Source organism: Ambystoma mexicanum, chromosome 2q (genome assembly GCF_040938575.1).
Source record: "Ambystoma mexicanum isolate Mex_15411 chromosome 2q, UKY_AmexF1_1, whole genome shotgun sequence".
NCBI lineage: Eukaryota > Metazoa > Chordata > Amphibia > Caudata > Ambystomatidae > Ambystoma > Ambystoma mexicanum.
In genome coordinates this window covers 1,442,519,655-1,442,541,541 of record NC_090924.1, presented here as the reverse complement: position 1 = coordinate 1,442,541,541, position 21,887 = coordinate 1,442,519,655, and the positions used below count along the sequence as shown (strand labels likewise).

Here is a 21,887-nt window from a genome sequence, read left to right as displayed (position 1 = left end):
ATCCACCAGAAGCCCTTGCAGCAGATTTTTATCACCTGCACCTGCAGTGAGCTGCAAGTCCACACAGCCTCCCTGATGACGTGTATTGGCACAGAAACCGGTCGGAGGAGTACACCAGTGGCCTGGAAGGTTATGCGGAGAATTGGAGTGTGCACCTTTCCTTGTTTTTTCCATCTGATCAAATGTGGTGTATACTTTGTGCTGAAATATATAATGCATGCACTGAGCTACAGTATATGCCTATTGCTGAAATGCAACACTGACATATATTGTAAGCACGCTGCTATTTAAATTTGTGTTATAGTGAGGTATACAATAGAATATATACCCAACACTGGGGAACAAGTCATACCCACTGATGAAATATGTCCCATGCCCAATTTTGAAACACAGTAGAGCCCAGCTGATGAAATAAGGCATGTGCGAACTGCTGACATGAAGTGTATAATGACTGGTGAGAAACATGAAACACCCCTAGCTGAAATACATTCTACACACTGTGCTCATATACAGTGAAGTCCCACTGCTAAATAGCAGTGTGTACGTACAATTGAAACAGAACATAGTCACTACTTCAAAACAGTACAAGGAATTCACAATTAGCACTAACGGATGATGCCAGGAAGGAAATATTTTTAGTGATTGGGAGGGACAGTGATGTGCGATGGGGAAGTCTTAATGTTTACATGGCTCAAGGAGTGATCGGAAGAAGTAACTACAAAATAGCCCCTTTACAAAAAAAAGTAGTTCCAGACCCAGTTTCAGTTCCATTGCCTGAATGTTTGTGGTGAATTCAAGGGTACCAAGGAGAATTATGAAAGGTGGGTCGGGCATCCAGAGTACCTAAAGCTTTTCTAAAAAGTTGTCCATTGTGCTTCGAGGAAGTGTAGGTGAAAACCTTTAGGTTGGCAGGATCTCCACCAATGATCGTAGCCATAAGGATCCATTTCCTAAAGGACTACTGGGTGGCAACTACCCATTTCCAGTGGCTTTTAAATATACTAAAAAAGAAAAAAAAACATGAATACCAAAAAATAACAGGACCAAATGGTGCTTCAAATGTCTAATTGGGACTACATTTTCTAGCTAATGAAACTTGTTTGAACCGCCCGTTGAAAACATTTTATTACTTTCCCTTGGAGTTTACTATATTCATATTAAAATTGCAAAATATATTTTGTGACACTTCTCTATTCAGGAGTAAATAACTTTAGATCCTTGAAGTTCGATTACCCGGAAGTACCCGATCCTATAGCAGGTTCCACTGCCCAGGGAGAACATTCATGAGAATGACTAGAAAATCTTTAAGTCCTGGCTGTTGAGTGCTGACCCGTATTATTTCCATCTAAACACATTGATGAGGTGGGGATTCTGGCATCACCTCGCCTGTTCCGGGAAGGCCACAGAGGATCTGCTTGGATAGTTGCAGGGTTAGCACAGGTGGTGTTGAGTGACTAGTAGGAATAGCTCAGATGTTGGAGTTGGGGAGCTCTCTATGTAGCTGCCATTGCTTGGGTTTCGTCCCCCTTGTGAGAAATTCCGATTAAATTGTGCTGGAGTGGAAATGGTGATCTAAGAGTTAAAGTATGGTTGTTGCATATTTGGAGGCCTCCGCGGTATCCCCTCTGGGGATGGAATTTAAGAGAGGGTTGGACAGCGAAGCCAGTGAGGTTAGAGAGAAGGTGGTAGTAACTTTAATGGTTATCAATGGTGTCACCAACTACAACATTACATACAAAACAGTGTTATATTGGAAAAATATAACTAGCACTAGCAAAAATAAAACACGTGCACATCATTTAAAAAGGTGGAATAATGCTTCAAAGTTAAAAGCAATTTACAAGAGCACAGTGCATCCTACAATTTAACAGCAGGTGAACTTTAAAAGTCTTCACCTGTAGAGCCAGGCTTTCCATATAAAGTTGCTGACGGCATCTCTCTCCTTGTCCACAAATACATTGGGGTGCATTTTGGATGAGGCGTATCGAAAGAAAAAGGTGTAAAAGCCTTGTATAACGCTTTTACACATTTCTTTTACGTTGTGCCTCATCAAGTGTTTACATGAGATCTGCGTGATAACCGCGCACCTCGTTTTAGCGAATCCAGAAATATCAAATTCTAAAATGGTGGTGCGCGGGGATCACAAGGATCACACTGTGCTGATTTCCCCTACCCCCAATCACCCCCTATTTACCTTTGCCTCCTCACACTTACCTGAATTCCCATCTCTTCTCAGTCCCTTCATTCGTCCCCTGTGACGTACGTCTCCTTCCAGTGTCCTTTTTTTCTTTTTTTGTTCCAGTGCCATACTCCTCGCCTTGGAAGCGGGGCACACCCCCGCAACCCCTGTTCGGTATGATGGGATTCGGGATTTCAGTTCATGCCGAATGCGCAGTAACTGCGTATTCAACATTTTTTTCAGTATTTTGGGGTAATACCGTTTACATGGCAGAGAGGAGGAGTGGATCATAATTTATGATTCCGCCACACCCTTCCTCTGCGCCATTCAAATACTGCAGCATTTTCTTTGGCATGGAGTATCATTCTGGCACAAAGCTGTTGATTCCTATGCAGTCTGCCTGCTTTTTACACCAGAAAAAAAAACTGTAAATGAGGAAAATATGGCAGCAGGGCCTGTGCGTGTGTTAGGGAGAATTTTCATTTCATAGCTAATTTCCCTTACCTAGTGAGTCCCTCAGCTGCTTTGCTGAATTTCCAGAGTTTTTTCTTTCCACTTGGTAAGCGTGTGAGCTTTTCCCCCACTCTTACTGGTATTTTCCTATGTGTTCTGACCTGTTTTTGTGATTGTGGGCTCTGGAGTACACCACTTCAGTAGCCCCCCTCTTTGTGTGTGTCACACAGCACCTTCTGTGCAGTGGCACAGGGTTGTCGTTCAGACGCCCCCGACTCCATATCTGAGGCAACTACCATCCCCCAGAAAAGGGTAAAGTTACCATTAACTTTACTTAGTCAAATTTAACCACAGATCCAGTACACACCCTCTTACATGGAGTGCTGGAAGGGTTAACTTTTAACTCTTTGTATCTGTATCTCACAGAGCATTGTTTCACTCTTTTTAACATTTAGACATGGCTGGTGGCAGTGGTATCTACCCTAATTTTCTACCGCGGTTACCTTATAGTTTTTACCTGAAACCTTGAGTCAGTGTTTGCTTGGGACACAGTAATTGTGGTCTCTTTGTGTAATCTCTGCTACTGCTCATATACTCTTGAGATAAGCCTGCCTGCTCCGCTACTGCTACCACTATAACCTAGTAGTACAGGCTTGTACCAAATGTAAAACTTGTATTGCCACATTTAGTCTTAATTGTAGTCCCTAAGGGCACTGCACAGAATTCTGCCTAACCGCATGCAAACATAACAGGTCCCCACACCGAATTACGAGAGACTGAAAACTGTGCTCCATAGAAAGTTACTATGGCAGGATCCCTGCCATTTCCCAACTAACATAATTAGCAGTAACATGTGCTTACTACATTTTTAAAAGAAAGATTGAAGCACAGCTGGCTTCTTCTGCTTAAAGTATGATTGAAACCTTGATTTATTTATTATTAAGTGCTTCTAGTTTAATTAAACCTTTGCACTATAGAAAATGAAACACAGATAAGCATCAATAAAAATACACTATTATCTCAAATCCTGTAATAAATGCTTAAAATGGAGATCTCGATGATGGCTTAACATACTCGATGGATCTCTCTTCATTGCAAAATCTACAAATCCTTAAGGAATGTTCAATCCCCTCTCTGCTTCCTGTAATTTCTTTTGTAGGAAAGATGTTCAGGTGCATTTGCATACATTCTGTGCGCCAATATTGATTAGGAAATGTTTGCAAGTAATAAGGGAGAACGCCATAAGGTCTAACATCAAGTAAAATCCCTGAATATAATTGGTAGTCCCGTACCTCCTGGATTACACATATCCAATCCATCTCCCATGGTTTTTGTCTGGCTTTGTCAGGTGAAGTTAACAAAAGGTCCAAACCCAAGTCAAAATGTTCAATATAAGCTTGACACTTTAGATCCACATATTTATTGGTCCATTATGGTCATTATGGCCGTTACTCTTTACTTGACTCAAACGCCACCAAATGTATCCCTCCTCTGCCAAGAGAATAATAACAAGAAATTGTTGGTTCTTCCAAATTACCATTGCAGTTAATGAGATTATCCCCAATTTATATTTTAAGACGGGGGTTGGAACTGCCTGTGGTAGGTTCAGGACTCTTCTTCAGACGTGTCTGTCTAGCGTTAACCAATTATTTTCCAATTCAAATAAGTGTTTCAGCCCCATAAATTATGACAGGTATTACTTTATTATAATATTCAATTACAGCATTGTAGAGAAATACACATATGTCTTGTTAATATGTAAAGTTTGGTCTGCCATAGCCATTATTTTTGCTTTCTTTTGCCTAAGGAGTTTTAATTTACTTTTTTACTCGAATAAGTGAAAGCCTAAGTAAATATAATTATCCAACCTTTCAAGAAAGTTATTGTTTACGTACCAAAGGAAATTCCTGTATGGTCTTTTGTGACCTACCGACATGTCAGAATCTTTGTTTTTGTCACATTAATAATTTGATTGTTTGCCTTTGCATAGTTTACTAGATCTGTTAGTGGTAGTTGTAAGCCTATCGGCATATGATCGATAAGCATCGTGTCATCTCCATATAGTAAATAATTCACAGGAATGCTATCTACATTGGGTGGGAAAGATCAGGTAGTCGCAAATTCACTTCTGATGTCTGAAATAAAGAGATTAAATAGGAGCGGTGCCAATAGGCATCCTTGTGTCAGACCTTGCTCTGTCCCTGCCTATCCAAACTGAGCCGCACACACTTATCAGTGTGTAACGCTATAAGAATTGCGAGCAGTGCAACCCCCGATTCTAACTTCGTCCACAGCTTGCTCCTCGAAACATGATCAAAGGCCCTGGTGAAGTCTACAAAAGGCAATATATAATGGCTTGGACCTCTCCACAGCCTATTTCAAGAAACTGAGAATTAGTCCATTTACTGCAATTCCTACCCCTACAAAAAACCCATCTTGTAAATGTTCAGACTTCTACTCTCCTTGTCCCAAATTTGGAGATTGCGGAACACCAAGCCCGCGAAACGTTTTGAGGGAACATCTAATAAGGAGATGTGCATGTAATTTGTTGGGTCAATTCTAGGTCCTTTTGTATAAATTGGAACGATAATGGAACATAGCAACAAGGTTCATATTTATCCAATGACTGATTCAAAAATAAGGTCTAATAAATAGGTCCATAATTATATGTTTACCTTCAGGACGGATAGAGCCAGGCCATCAGTACCCGGCACTCTTACTTTTAGAAATCAGGTTCACCAGATCATCCATGTCCCACCACAATTACCAAATCAGAAAGCACCAAATCTAGTAGGTGTTGTATTCTCATCACAATATTTACATATGATATTGAAGTCGGCAATCACTTTTTCTTCTGGATTTGGGTTAATTTTGGCATTTGCCTGGTGTAGATGAGATTGTATTATAGCATAAAAATCCCTAGTGTGCTTTCCATCCACTGTTAAGGATATTTCAAGCGTCTGTTAACAGATGCTGTTACTTATACTGGGATAACCAGTTCCCATAATTACTTTTTAAGCACTGGTTTTTCTTGTTATTAACTGGACTCTAATTTATAAAATATTTCTGCAGCTTCTTTTTTTTCTATTTGGATGTTATTTATTTTGCTACTCTCAGTGCACAGTTCTTGCCCATTTTCCCCATCATGCTATGTTATATTTCGTTATCAGTCACTTGGGGAATGCAGGTGACTGCAAATCAGTTGATTATTGCCACAAACTAACATGTTGAAATTTGAGGATTGACTGAAGCTTCTCTTACACGACATGTACCTGTAGGCTTTGCTCTTGTATGGAGTCTCTGATGGTTGTTCAAGTGAGAAGACTGACGGAAACGTTTCTTACACATTGTGCATTTGTATGGCTTCTCCCTAGTATGTATTCTCTGATGACTTTTCAAATTACAAGAGTAACTGAAGCTGTTCTTGCACTCTGTGCACTTGTAGGGCTTCTCCCCAGTATGGGTCCTCTGGTGATCTTTTAAAGAAGCAAAGTGAGTGAAACTGTGCTTGCATGTTGTGCACGTGTAGGGCCTCTCACCAGTATGGATCAACTGATGGCTTTTCAAATGTGAAAATTGCCTAAAGCCCTTTTTGCACTCTTTACACTTGTAGGGCTTCACCCCAGTATGGATTCTTTCATGAATTTTCAAATTGCAGGCATCACTGAAGATTTTTTTGCACTCAGTGCATTTGTAGAGCTTCACCCCAGTATGGATTCCCTGATGCTTGTACAGATTAGAAGACTGACTGAAGCTTTTCGTGCACTCTGTGCATTTGTATGGCTTCTCCCCAGTATGGATCCTCAGATGACTTTTTAAAACACTCGAGTGACTGAATGTTTTCTTGCACTCTGTGCACTTGTGGGTCTTCTCTCCAGTATGGATCAGCTGATGAGCTTTCAAATTACAATAGTGACTAAAGCTTTTCTTGCACTCTGTGCACTTGTAGGGGATCACCCCAGTATGGATCAACTGATGGCTTTTTAGATGTGCGGATTGACTAAAGCTTTTTGTACACTCGGAGCACTCATATGGCCTCTCCCCAGTATGGGTTCTCTGGTGACTTTTCAAATTACCGGAGTCACTAAAGCTTTTCTTACACTCTGTGCACTTGTAGGGCTTCACCCCAGTATGGATCCTTTGATGGCTTCTTAAAGCTGAGGATTGACTGAAGCTTTTGCTGCACTCTGTGCACTTGTAGGGTTTCTCTCCAGTATGGATCCTCTGATGGCTTTTAAAAGCGGAGGATTGGATGAAACTCTTGCTGCACTCTGTGCACTTGTGGGGCTTCTCTCCAGTATGGATCATGACATGCTTTCTCAGAGTTGAGGCCTCACTAAAGCTTTTGCTGCATTCTGTGCACTTATATGGCTTCTCCCCAGTAGGATTCATCTGATGCTTGCACGGTTTGATATCTCTATTGATTTGACTGGGTGAAGCACGTTACAAACTCTGCAGACTAATGCCTTTTCTGTTGTATGGATCGCTGCAGATTTGCTACGACTTTGGATTCTTGTGGGAAGATGTCAATTTCTATAAATATTCAGTGAAGTAACTATGCCAATCTTCTGTAGTACATCTTGATTTCCTCTGCACATCTCATCTTCTCTTGTTCATTTGCAGACTCTTGGTTTTGGTAAATGATTTACTCTCTGTTGAAAGAAGCAAAGGTTTCAGTTATTATTAGATATCAGTATACAACCTATAGAATAATGGCTCTAGTGCTGCCTGGCAAATGTGTGTCCCTTACCCCACTAAAATAATGGGTGCTCATCAGTGCTTGATTCCCTTTCCTGCAAAACAACATATGTCTTTAGAGGAGTTCCAAAGTCCTTGAAATGATATGAATGTTAACAGACGAAATGTTTACAGTTGTTAAGTAATTGATGATATTGTGTTGGTCTATGCTCATGTGCTACTCATATGTTAATGTTTGCATTATATTCCCAAATATGGACATTCTGTTCCGCTTCTTCCTGTATTCGTTTGCCTCTTTATTTCCCATCCTTTGCAATCATGGACCTTCACTTTGGGTAAGATACCCTAGCATTGTATGAGTTGAAACCTATTTTGTCAGATTGTATTATTGGATTAAACATTCACAGTTTAGGAAAGCATAACAATGATAAATAATAAAATCAGTCTATTAACATTCCCTTCTCAATAAAAGAGTGTTGCAATACAACCTTTGCAAACTGTCTTTGAACATGTTGCTATTTCCAACACCGCAAAGTATCAACACCCAGACAGGCCGGTAGTAAATGGGAGACTGTAGAGTACCCCCGGGTAACAGTGTACATCAGCTGCCCCAGTTGAGTAACTACAAAATGTCAATTTAAGGCCTTTGTCTCTGTGTAGTTCAATACAAAATTCCCACATTTTATTGAACTTACCTATATTCTCTTTTAGTGCAGACTCCATAATTGACAATTGTGAAATATCCACCATCCATTTCGCTACACTAGCTTTGTCTTTGATTGGTCCATGTGTTTTGCACATGTTACTGCTCTCGATGTCAATTTTATGTTTTCTCTTTGTTCACATTTCAGCAAAGATGGCTGAGCCTAATGTGGTCAGTCTAATGTCTACTTCCATGGGTATACCGATCGCTAAAGTTATTCTTTTGTCCAACTTCCTGCCAAAAGTCCCTTACCGTCCCAGAATATATGCATTAGTTTCACATGAGGGGCTGCACAGTGCAAAGAAGTGTCAATGGGCCTCATTCCGAGTACGGCGCTAACCAATGGCGCTATTAACGCCTTGGTTGACGCCGTACCCGGACCGGCAGCGCCTTGGTGGATGGCGGAATTACCGCCCCATTCCAAGGTTGGCGGGGCGGTAATTCCCCAATCCCCATTTACCCTTCCCCATTCCCATTTTTGCCCCATAGGGCATAATGGGGTTGGGGAAGGCGTTAATTACGCCACCGTAAATTACGGTGGCGTAATTAACATCAAGGTCCCTTAGCGCCATGGATTTTAACACCTGCTAAAAGCAGGTGTTAAAACCTCCATGGCGCAAAGGGAACTCGGAGTATGGCGGTAAGGGATTACCGCCACCGCTCTCGTTAGCGGTGGCCGCTATCCCTTACCGCCATACTCGGAATGAGGCCCAATGTCCTAATATTGTTTCTGGTACCCCCCCTTAAATGGAGACATTGCACCTTAAAAGGTCAGACTTTAGGCAGAAAAGCTATCCTCTGAAATCACACAAACTGCACCGTACCTGGACAGGCTTTTGCGGGCAGAACTATCCCTCTAGACCACACACAGTATATTTTTATACAGGCAGGCTTTAGACAGCAGAATCAGGCTTTAGACAGCAGAGCTGCCCCTCTATATTCCACGTCCTACACCATGCAGGGTCAGACTTCACAGAGCAGAGTAATATTCTAAATCACAAATACTGCACTTCACATGGCCAGGCGTCATATGGCACAAGAATAACCCTAACACATACTTACACTATGTTATAGGTGCAGGGTACAAAAAACAAGGATATCCCTCATACTTCACTGAACATGGGCAATCATTAGATAGCAGAGCTATCTCACAAAATCAGATGTTTCACGTCTTTCTTTTTAAGGTTTTAGACAGCAGAGCTAGCCCCCTGAATCACACACACTGCACCTTACGCAGTGAGGTTTTAGGTGGCAAACCTAGCTGTTTGAATCATGTATTCTGAATCCTACATGGTCAAAATTTAGACAGGATTCTTTTCGCTCAAATCGCTTATACTACACCATACATGGTCAGGTTCTGACTGCAGAGCCATTTACCCCTAAAACACACCTAGTGTACCTAACCTGGTCAAGCAATAGATAGCAGGGCCATTTCTCTATATTGAACATGCTAGCAACCATGATGGACTGTGTGTCACAAGAAGGCAGCACTGTAAAGACAAAAAGGGAGATATGGTACTGAAGAGGCAAGAGTAAGGCTGTAGACATGTTGGGCCATTGTTTAAGAGAAGGCACAAAATATGCAGAAGAGTTGGGCAATTCATTGGTAAGAAAGGGCAATGCTGGAGTGAAGGGCCTATGTGACACTAAAAAGCAAAGTACTGAGAGGCAGCCTTCCAGGAAAGATGAGCCAGGAGCCACAGGTAAGGGTGAGCTCTTTACTTGTATTCAGGATACACATATGGGTTAGAACGTAGTAGGAACACAGGTAGGTAAGGTACATAGGAGAAACATCCACCTGCCCCCTCATTACATGTCCAGTCACTCCCCAACTGACAATCTCATAATCCACAGGTTGCTCATATTCGCGGCACCTGCGGTTACATTACTAAACCTTTGAACTACACTGGTCCATACATATCTCTCAGCAATAGATCTCAGCTTGCTACGGCCATGGTGAATACACGTCTGGACCACTACAACAGCTTGTTGCTCGGCACATCTCAAGACAACATCAAGGCACACTGAATGGTGCAGTCCGGGCTGTACATGGGCTATCCCTGAGAGATCATGCCCCCAAGGTTAGGAGGGAGCTTCATTGGTTGCCTATTAAGCACTGTGTTATGCATAAACTTCTTTCTCTGACCTACAAGTGTCCGAACAATGAGGCACCTCAATACCTGGCAGACCGCCTCAGAGCTATTCAGCTACGCCGGAGGTTCGGTTCCAAGATTCGCACAAGCTTGTGCAACCCAGGTTAAAGCTCACCCGATTTGGTGGAACAATCTATGACGTCCAAGCCCGGTTAGTCTGGAATAAGCTCTCACTGGACCGGAGACTGGCAAACTCCCTCAAGGAATTTAAGAAACTGGCCAAGTCCCACTTGTTCACCCTCAAACCAGGCTAAACATTTCTCCACTCGGTCTCCTCTTCTTGCGACAGCCCCAGCTCCTTTTTGTTGTGCGTCTTGTCTTTGTTTTCTGTGCGCCCTGATGTCTATGGGCAAGTGGCGCATTACAATATAAGGAACTTGTAGCAAATTAAGGGTGCACTAGTTTTTATGATATTTAGTGAAAAAACGTTATTAATGGGGCCGGTAAGGGTAAGTCGCACTAATAATAACGTATAAAATTCATGAAAAAACAATGTTAAATTCACTAGAGCATGGTGGTGGCGCGAGTTAGGGTTGCTTAGTTTACCATAACTGGCGAATTTCTGGGGGTTTTTGGTTTTACTTGTAACCATAATGTCCCTTTAATAAAGCTTTTTCAGTGAATTTCATGAGTTTTTACCAGTGGACCCATATTTGCTACAACTTACTAATACCTTACTTACTTCAAGTAATTTCTGTCCGAAATGTGCCTCTCTAGGGGACAAAGCACAACATAATCCACTGGCGTCTATAACTATCCACAGTCTCTGCATTTCCCTGTCTAGCAATTGCCTTATTAGGAAACCCGGATTGCACATGCCCACCATCACACAAAACAGCCCTTTTACTCTTTGAACTGTTATGTTTGTAACACTCCCTCTTTTGCCTGCATTAAACCATTGACACATATATCCACCAATCACTTAAAGAAAACTCTACAAATAGCCTATCAACATATTAAACTTCCACCCACCAACTGCCACTTAACAATGTTCTACAAATATTTTGCATCTACATTTCCAATACCTATACCAAGAATTGTACATAGTGCTCCTATAAATGCACATATGCATTGTACAGTGACAGAGGTACATAAATAAAAGGTGCAGTAAGGATGGGCAAATGCTCATGGGAGCCCAGGAGGGGCGTGCCAAAGGATCGCAAGGTGGGAGGCCACTAGCTAACTGCTGGGGCAGAGGGGTCCCAAGGGCGGGTACATCTTAACCGTAACATCTCTTTTACAAAGTGTTTTCTGTCAATTGAATACGTTTTCAAAAGTGAAAATGTTTCATAGTGTTACAACACTGTACATAAATTATTAATAATTCCTCTTTTAACATATATAAAACTATAAACCTCCTTTAACATATTTTTTGCAAAGCATACGTAGGTAAGTCGTTATCAGCAGCGCATACACCAATAGGGAAATAAGAGTAGACATTTGTCATTGCCGAATGCCAGGCCCACTGCAGAAAAGTTATCACTTTTTTGTAATTGCATTTCCACACTTTCAAAAAAACCAAACATATGACAGATTTGCAAAAGCATCCTTTCAGGTCCTTGCTGATGGTCCTCGCACAATGCTGCAATCCCGTACAGCACTCTGGACTGCAGCAGCCAGCAGAATTGTATTTCCAATTTAAACCTAGACCTTCAGCCATGCTGCATGCCCCATAAGCAAGAGTAGGCATTTGTCCTTGCCAAGGGCCAGGCCCATTGTCCATGCATCAAACTTACATCACTATTTTTTGTGCTTACATTTGGACACTTAAATAAAAAACAAAACAGATTTGCAAAACCATGCTTCTAGGTCCTTGCTGATGCTCCTTGCACAGGTTTATCATCATTCAGTACACCACTTGAGGCTGTAGCCACAAGCAAAATATTTCTTCCAATTAAAACCTAGGGTTCGGGCAGGCTGCACACCCCAATAATCAAATCAGAGTACATGATTATCAAGTAATTGCAGTGCGGCGGAATGGGTAGATCAAAGCGCTTCATCTAGTACTTTAAACAGATAACCCTGCTGCTGGTGAAGATGTCCTTCCTTCTTCAAGTGTTAGGTTTCAAATAGGAGAGTGAGCCCTGTTCGACTCAGCACTGGGTTATTCAATAACTGTTGTCGTAATGAAGCAGTCTTCAAAACCATTGTTGATACTATATTTATTGAACTCAGCTGACACATAATACAACTCTCTGGAGTCTTCCTCAAGAAATGAGTGCACCATCCAATCCCAATATCTTGTCCCACTATGGTTGCAAATAAGGGTGGGTAATGATTTCAAGGGATGGCCGGGTGACCACATGGGCACCTGGTTCGGCATGCTTGGTAATTATCTGCTAATCAGCACTGTCTTCGAGTGTATGCAGTAATAGTCACAGCGATCTGTTGATGCAATCCTGTGCAGCACTTCAAGCTGTAGCCACGGACAGAATTTTAGCCACTGGCAAAATGTATTTTCCCATTCAAACCTATCGCGATTTTGAAAAGCTTCACCACATAGCCAGTTCCTGGTGGCCCTGCCCAAGTTAACCACGTTGCCAGTCCCTCATAGTCATGGCTTCGGATAATCTGGCCACTGCCCATGGCCACCGGCTATACCTCAGTCAACAAAGGTATATATCACTATTTTTTAGACCAACAGTATTTACGGAGGTAAATGGGGGAGGGGCGCATCACACTTATAAAAAAAACGCACATGGAAAGAACCCAAAAGACACGTGAGCAGGGCTTTCCCATAAGGCTCTCTCCAGCACGTGCTTGACAGTGCCCGCATCATGCAGCCCCCAGTGTTATTCTGTGGGACTGCCCCTCACTCAGCGTCAAATGATGAAAGGATTTCCTCAGAGGGGCAGCCCCTCTACCAGCACGACGTGCTTCCAACATCTTGCTGGGGACGGTATCTCCTCTGGCACCACGTGCCTCCACCACAGTCTGGGTTGCAGCTCTTCAAAGGAGTGCTTGTGTGCCCAGGCAGTCCGCCACCACCCTAGAGATTGGTGGTGTAAGAGGTCCTACAGGGTTGTAGCTCCTGAGGTGAGTGCGTGTGCGCCCTTGGCCCCACACTTGACTTTGTCAGTGCATCTCCCAAGCAGGAAACCCCTGGGCCTACTCAGGCTAAGTAACATGACCGCAGCGCGTTATGGCAGAGGAAAATTAGGCACCTGCAGCTCCCAGGATACCACGCTCCTCTGCAAGAACTTGATGTCACTGGGGCCCGTCGTTGCTGGGTCTCAGATGGATTGCAAGGGAGAAGAGACTGGACATGTTCTTCAAGGCCACAGGTGAGGATGATGATGAGACAATGACGTCCATAATGCTTTACTCGAATGGCCTGGGTGTCCAAAACATATTTGAGACTCTGCGGCTCGCGGATCACTCATTTGCCACTGCCAATGAGGACTGCGGTGCAGAAGGAGGGAGAGTCTCAACGCTTTTCACATCAGGCTACGACGTATGTCAGTGGCATGTGCTTGGCCTGATGTAGAGCATGAGATGCGCCAGCAAGTCATACAAGGCTGCGTTGTGGTCAAATTGAGGCACCAGATATTGCGCAAGCCTGGAATCACGCTCATGCGTATCCTAGAACTGGGGAGGTCCCACGAGATTGCAGATGTCTGGGCAAACAAGATGTGCTTGGCGATGAAGGCCGTCAAGGAGGAAGACGTGTGTGCAGTATGGCGGAGGCAGTTTCAGCGAGGTGACAGGCACCAGCAGTGGAGCAGGAAGGAAGAGAAAATGGGGGAAACTGTTCCATGCCTCAATTGCAGATATGACCCGCCCCATATCAAAGACTGCCAAGCGAAGGGCCACGTGTGCAGACGCTGTGGCATAGCAAATCACTTTGCGCGCATCTACATCTAGAGGCCACAACACAAGGTGGCCCAAGTGGAACAACCGACAGCAGGAGGACGACCCCAGGGAACAAGAAGTTGAAGAGGATGTGTTTTCTCGTCTCGAGCATGTCTGTGCTGCAACAGTCAGGAGGGCGCCAGCCCAAGTGCGTGGTCTGTATTTGTGACTCCCCGGTCCCTGTTGTGATCGACACTGGTGCCTCTGTGAGTGTGATGGTGGAGGACCATTACCGTCAATTGAACAATGCCCCACCACTAACCAAGACAAAGGTGCGCATATTCACATTCTGGGAGAAAACACCCACTACCCTTGGGAGGAGTATTCGTAGCCTGGATCTGTCATGAGGACACATCTATCAGAGCCTGGTTCTTTGTCACCAAGGGGAGCGAAGTGACTCTTTTGGGATGTGTGAAGGCGGTGCGCAATAAACTTAGCGTTTGGGGTGTAACTCGAGGAAGTTCAAAGCCTGCTCGCCAGACGAAATTGGCAAACTAGAGGGTGACCCGGTAAAGTTGCACATTGACGACACAGTGCAGCCTGTGGCGCTGAAGCATCGGAGGGTGCCATTTCATCTGTGAGAACGAGTGGAACAGTAACTGGACAATCTGGTCAGAATGGACATCATCGAGAAAGTGGATGGACCAACCCCATGGGTTGCGCCCATTGTAGTTGCAAGAAAGCCCAAGCAACCCGAGGCCATACGCATCTGTGTGGGCATGCGCCTCCCAAATAGAGCAATCCAATGGGAAAGACACATCACGCCAACTTTGGACGACAGCCTGGCAGATCTCCAGGGTGCGCAGTACTTTTCCAAGCTGGACCTTTGTGCTGGTTACCATCAGCTTGTGTTGGATCCAGAATCACGCTACATAACCATGTTTACTACGCACAAGTGCCTGAGCTTTGAAATATCGTCAGCCACGGAGGTGTTCCAAAACGCTCCCTGGCCTAAAAGGGGCAATAAATATCAGCAACAAGAACACCTGGAGAAGGTAAAAGACTTACCAGATGCCTGTGCCCTGGTGAATGTGTCAGAGGTGTGTAGCTTATTGGGGATGGCCACGTACTGTGGATGGTTCATACGAAACCTGGACACCTTAGCTGAGCCGCACAGAAACCTCACGAAGGAATGTGCGTGGAGGTGGACAGCACTGTAACAGAGCGCATTTGACGAGATAAAAGGCGCCCTAGCAGCAGAGGACACAGTGGCGTTTTTTAAGCTGGGGAAGAGGTCAGACATCACAGGTGACACCAGCCCGTTCGGGCTGGTGCTGTGCTTATGCAGCCGTATGAGAGTGAGTCGGATCGACCAGTGGCATTTGCCAGCCGGACACTGTCGGCAACTGAGTTAAGGTACTCCCAAATAGAGCGGGAGGCTCTGGCGGTGCTATGGGGGTGCAATCATTATGGCAAACCCATGAAAGTCATCATCGACCACAAGCCTTTGATACCGAACATGAAGGGATCGTACTCTAAGCCAACGGCGAGGATTGAGAAGTGGCTACTCGCTCTGCGAGAGTATGATATCGAACTGACATTCCAAACCCGGAAACACGAACACAGCAGATTACCTGTCATGCCACCCCAGTGGTGGAAACGAAAGCACGGATGAGACAGGGACAGAAGAATACCTGCACAGCTTAGCCGAATCAGTGGCCCCCGTCTCCATGTCAATTGAAGACATCAGAAATGCTTTGGTCGAGGACAAGTGTTTCAAGCTACTCCAGGCAGCCGGGACGAAGGGTAAGTGGAGGAGAGTCCTTGAAAAGCTCGACAAATGCACCACAGAAGGCAGAAAAGTGCTAGAACAGATGTGGAAGTGAGGGGTGAGCTCAACTTTATGGAAAACGGCATTGTGTTAAGAGGCTCAATGATGGTGCTTCCTGCCAGCCTTGTGGCCAAATCGGTGGAACTGGCGCACAGAGGTCACCAGGGTATGGCCAAGACCAAGGCGCGTCGCCACATGAATGTGTGGTTTAAAGGCCTTGAGGAACAGGTGGAGGAATTCATACGCAGCTGTGTGTGTTGTCAGGCATCGCTGCCACACAGACGAGAGCCCCGGATTGAGCCAATGGAAAGAAGCTGTGTGCCTTGGGGCACGACACACCTGGACTTCGGGTCGACCTGCAGGGACAATCATTTTGAGGTCCTGGTCGATCAGTGGTCGCGATACCCTGCGGTCGAGTTTGTCAACTCCACATCCTTGGAGGAAGTAATACTGGCTTTGGAGAAAGTGTTTGCCCCACATAGACTCACAGTGGAAATGTGGAAATGTGTTACGACAATGGGCCACCCTTCCAATGTATGGGGTTTGCAGAATATTTTCAGGAGTGTGGTATTGCTCACCAGAAAATCATGCATCTGTGGCCGAGAGCAAACGGGGAGGCCGAAAGACTGATGCAGACCCTGAATAAAGTATTCCAGATAGCCCATGGAACGCGCGCCCTGTACACATTTTTGGCAGAGTATCGTGCAACCCATCACTGTTCCATGGGGGTATCCCCAGCAGAGCCACTATTCCAAAGATGCCCACAAGGACTTCTGCCGGATCACACACCACTAACACACGGTTTTATTGATGATGACGCGGTATCCGAAGGGAGATGAAGGGCCAATGAGAGGGAGAACGACTGGAGGAGACTGACGAGCAAACGCCTGGAGGTTGGGGACAGGGTGCTGGCGAGGACCAGAAATGTGAGAGGGAAGTTGACTTTGCGATGGACACGAAGGGATTGATGGTGACTGCATTGAATGGCAATACGACGGTCGCCAAGAACTACTGTTTCTTCAGGAAGATGGGACAGTCGCTGGAGTCAAGCCCCGAACGACGTCTGAGTGTGGAACCCCTCCTAAGGTGCCCGAGCCTGGACAGCGAGTGAGAAGGGACTACCCACAAAGGATCGGAGCTTAGCAGTGGGGAAGACAGCCCAACTGACCAAGGGGTGGGGGTGTGGACTCTGCAGATGACTATCCTCACGGGGAGTGGTGCTATCCTGTATGAGAGTGCTGTAGGCAGCCCAGCTACCTGCAGGACTTTGAAGTGGATCTCCCTTAAGGACGGAGAGCACCCGTTGGTGCAGCCATCTGGACGGTATTGTTGAACTTGGTTATTTATGTTACCTGGTTTGTGCTGTGCTTGTATACAGGCGTTATATTGTTTGTTATAAAAAGGGAGTAGTGTAGTGTGCCCCTTTAAGTGCTGTGTGGCTAGTTACCAGCACGTCGTGTCTGTGTCATCCTTAATGATCCGAGCCTGACCTGGACCAGGCCCATCATCACAAACAGGACTTTCCTAACAGCATGCCGTCACCTCCACACACTGGGCACTGCAGTTGAGCGATACGGCTGTGAGGATGTCACCGGAGAAAATCACCTTGCTTTTACTGAGCTCTCATCCCCATAGGAAGCAGCGAAGGCCTCGTTCTCCATCCGCCATCAGGCATTTTCAGCAAAGCTACATCAGGAATACATTTCAGCTTCAAAGGCCGATGTTGCACACAGAGACCACTCGCCAGCAACAAAGGGCTAGAACCCTGGCTACGATCCACGTACAGAGTCCAGCGAGGGCCCCAAAAATCTAATAAACGGTCAGGAGGGGTCCATTCTTCATGGTCATCGTCAGATGGGTAAATGAGATGAAAATGCGTAGACAGGGTAGGGCCTGAGCGGGCAAGGACCACCCAAAAGCTGTAAATGCCCACTCAGCAGCACTGTGTGGTGCTTTAGAGATGTTAATGTCAGGCCCCACTTGTCAGACAATCCTGGCTACGCCTCTGATGAGACGGCACATTCACTACCAATAAGAAGTGACCAACATTGAAAAAGATGACGCCGTTGGGAAGATAAGGCTGCCCGGTATGAACGGATCTTTCCTGCTGTACTACAATGGTGGCAGAGACACACATAATCATCAAATTAACATTCATCTGCTCGCGTAACTTTCTCTCTAAAAGGCAGGACGTGCATTTTATTAAATAAAAAGGATTTGGGAACTACCACGTGGTCACCCAGTAGAATATAGCATTGCCTGTTAATATACGCCTTGAATGAAGGATGGGTCGTCTGAAATATTAGCATAATAAATGTGCAGCGCAAACAGCAAGGTGGAGGTAGACAGAAAGGAAATCTTACAACACGTATGCATACCAGAAAACAAAAGGAGGGTGCTGCTGACGGTCTCATGTTCATACACCGGGGGAGGTGGGACTGGTCATACACCGGGGGAGGAGTGGGTCTCCAGCTCCTTCACCCTTCCAAGCAAAGGGGGAGGAGAAGCAGCCTGGAGCTCCCATTCACATACCCAGGAGAGATGAGCTGGGTGCCCTCCCATTTACATATACACGAGGGAGGAGCTGCCTGGCCCTCCCATGTGCATACAGTGAAGGGAGCTAGCCTCCTGTCCCTCCCATGTGCACACAGTGAAGGGAGCTAGCTGTTTGCCCCATCCCATGTGCTCACAGTGAAGGGAGCTAACTGTCTGCCTCTCCCATGTGCTCACAGTGAAGGGATCTAGCTGCCTGGCCCTCCCATGTGCTCACAGTGAAGGGAGCTAGCTGCCTGCCCCTCCCATGTGCACACAGTGAAGGGAGCTAGCTGCCTGCCCCTCCCATGTGCTCACAGTGAGGGGATCTAGCTGCCCGGCCCTCCCATGTGCACACAGTGAAGGGAGCTAGCTGCCTGGCCCTCCCATGAACACACAGTGAAGGGATCTAGCTGCCTGCCCCTCCCATGTGCTCACAGTGAAGGGAGCTAGCTGCCTGGCCCTCCCATGTGCAGACAGTGAAGGGAGCTAGCTGCCTGCCCCTCCCATGTGCACACAGTGAAGGGAGCTAGCTGCCTGCCCCTCCCATGTGCACACAGTGAAGGAAGCTAGCTGCCTGACCCTCTTCCACATATACAATGTGGAGAAGCTGTCTAGCCATCCCATGTGCACACAGTGAAGGGAGCTAGCTGCCTGGCCCTCCCATGTGCACACAGTGAAGGGAGCTAGCTGCCTGCCCCTCCCATGTGCACACAGTGAAGGGAGCTAGCTGCCTGGCCCTCCCATGTGCACACAGTGAAGGGAGCTAGCTGCCTGGCCCTCCCATGTGCACACAGTGAAGGGAGCTAGCTGCCTGGCCCTCCCATGTGCTCACAGTGAAGGGAGCTAGCTGCCTGGCCCTCCCATGTGCACACAGTGAAGGGAGCTAGCTGCCTGCCCCTCCCATGTGCACACAGTGAAGGGAGCTAGCTGCCTGCCCCTCCCATGTGCACACAGTGAAGGGAGCTAGCTGCCTGGCCCTCCCATGTGCACACAGTGAAGGAAGCTAGCTGCCTGGCCCTCCCATGTGCACACAGTGAAGGGAGCTAGCTGCCTGGCCCTCCCATGTGCACACAGTGAAGGGAGCTAGCTGCCTGGCCCTCCCATGTGCTCACAGTGAAGGGGGCTAGCTGCCTGGCCCTCCCATGTGCACACAGTGAAGGGAGCTAGCTGCCTGGCCCTCCCATGTGCACACAGTGAAGTAAGCTAGCTGCCTGACCCTCTTCCACATATACAATGAGGAGAAGCTGTCTAGCCATCCCATTCAGACATATAGGGAAGGAGCCCCTCCCCCTCAGCATACACAGTGGAGAGAATCTAGCTGGACCACCATTTACACATACACGAGGGAGGATCTGCCTAACCCCCTACCAATTTCAGATAAATAGAAAGGGGATGTATGCCCTCCCCTTCACATACACGGTGGACGAGGAATACCTGGACATCCCAATCACGGGAAGGAGTGACATCTTGGCACTGCTTATTTACATGGACTGTAGGGAATTCATTGTCGTCCCACTTATATAGAAGGGGGAGGGGTCTAGTCGAAGCAGGAGAAATAAGAGAACACATAAGATGCGTACTTACAAATGAATGACAGCTTCTTACTACAAAGTAGGAAACAGCAGCCTGCCACTCACCTCATGGGACCTGACTGCAGGGTAAGTACTCCCAAAACGGCATGACTCAACTCAAGAGCGCATGCTCAGTGAGGAGAGACTAATCACAAGGGCGTGCTAGTGAAGCACGCACAGAAAGTTAAAATGGGTGCCCGATGCAGGTGCAGAAAAGAGCTACTGGCGATGGGAAAACCCACAAAGAGAGAGGCGTGATTACTCATCTGCGCATGCGCGAAGACACTGCGGCGCATGCTCAGAGACATGACAGGGGAAAACAAGAACTGCAGCGCATGCGCATTTACAAGTCACGTGAAGCCGACAGACAGGCAAGAGTGCAAGGCATGCTGAATGGGAAGATACCAAAAACTAGGCCATGTTCACAAAAGAGACACCTGACGATTACAGGCCTTTATTATTCTATCTAATCTCTTCGTCTGCCCTGCTGGCTAGTCTACTGTCATCTTTCTGGGCATTCACTACTCTGCTTACTCTCCTGTGCATATCCTGCTTACTATGGGTCCTGTACATACCCTTTTTTACTATATGGGTCCTGTATATACCCTGAGCATACTTTATCTAAGCAGTCTCAATTTTTTAAAATTGGTAAGAGCCCTTCTTTGATGATGACATCACAGTGAGTCACATCAATGACCATTGGGTCTATCATGTCACAATACGTGACATTACTAGAAGAAGCACCACCCAGGGACCCCAGAGACGTCATTTCACCAAAATGCCAGGGGTAGCGGAAGTGACATCACACGACCTTCAATGACATCACAGGAAGTGATGTCAGTTGACCCCCACCCCCAAGTGACACCACAGGAAGTGATGTTGCACAACCTTTCACCCCTTGGCAAAACAAGAAGTGGCATCACATAGCATTGTTGCTCAGTACAAAAAGACAAATATGTTTACGATACACCTTCATTGCCACTAGGGATGGGAATGGATGAATTCCTTTGAATCGCTCCACAAAGGTTTCAAATGAATTTGGGGGAAATGTATCAACCTCAGCAAATTTCAACTCTCACAAAAAAGGCCACTCCTCAAACAAAATGTTAGAAATGTCATGCTAATTATTGCAAATATTACAGATTTCATGCCCTGTGGTGTTGGCACACAGAACCCCTTTTTATTTGTGAAATGGCATATTTTGCCAATTTCGCTTCACCTGCAGTAATTTCCCCCAGCTCTGCTGGAGAACACATTTGGTGGCAAGTAGCGCATGGCGAGATTAGCAAGTCTTCTTTTAGTGAGATTTCCTACCCTCGTGCGCCTTCAAAGCAAAATGTACACATATCAGACGTGCGGAAAAATAAAAGATGCAGTACAATGACAGCAAAAGCTATGCCTTCCAAAACCCACGGGGGAAGTCTCAGTGCCACGTAATACAATACGCAGGTAAAACAAATGTGGCCAGTGGCGTCACTAGGGTTGGTATCACCCCCTCCAGACTTCCTCCATGGCCGGAATCCTAGTGTCCCACAGCATATTATAGTATTGCTCGGGTGCATGATGCTACTATCTGGCATATGGTGGGAATACCTGAGCATATTATAGAACCATTTGTCATACAGTGGAAGCGACTGGCTGTATTATTGTAATACATGCCACATGGTGTGAGTACTGTAGAATATGTACATATTGTCACACAATTTAGCATATGAGCATATACACTGGACATATGATTTCATTAGATATGCATGTGGTGCGTTCCAACATTGCAAAACTAAAATAATCATGGACAGCAAAAGATGTGTCAGGGATTGAGGGGGACAATTTCAAAATGATGTTTGGGGCCACCCTTTCACACAGCTGGAAGACATAGGGCCTCATTAAACGGATGGCGGTAAGGGTTTACCGGTACCGGTAAGGGTACCAGTGCCGGTAAACCCTTACCGCCTTACTACAAGGTCCCTTTGTG

At 45.9% G+C, this 21,887-nt stretch overlaps 1 protein-coding gene across 1 annotated transcript in view; it reads right to left on the bottom strand.

Annotated features, from left to right (window-relative positions):
- Positions 1-3,543: 3,543 nt before the first annotated feature.
- Positions 3,544-21,887, bottom strand: part of LOC138570257 (zinc finger protein 850-like) — a 158,125-nt gene continuing 139,781 nt past the window's right edge. Inside the window, exon 5 of the mRNA XM_069649019.1 lies at positions 3,544-7,047. Within this exon, the coding sequence (XP_069505120.1) occupies positions 5,852-7,047 (1,196 nt within the window). The 3' untranslated portion in view covers positions 3,544-5,851. The remainder of the gene's footprint in view (positions 7,048-21,887) is intronic.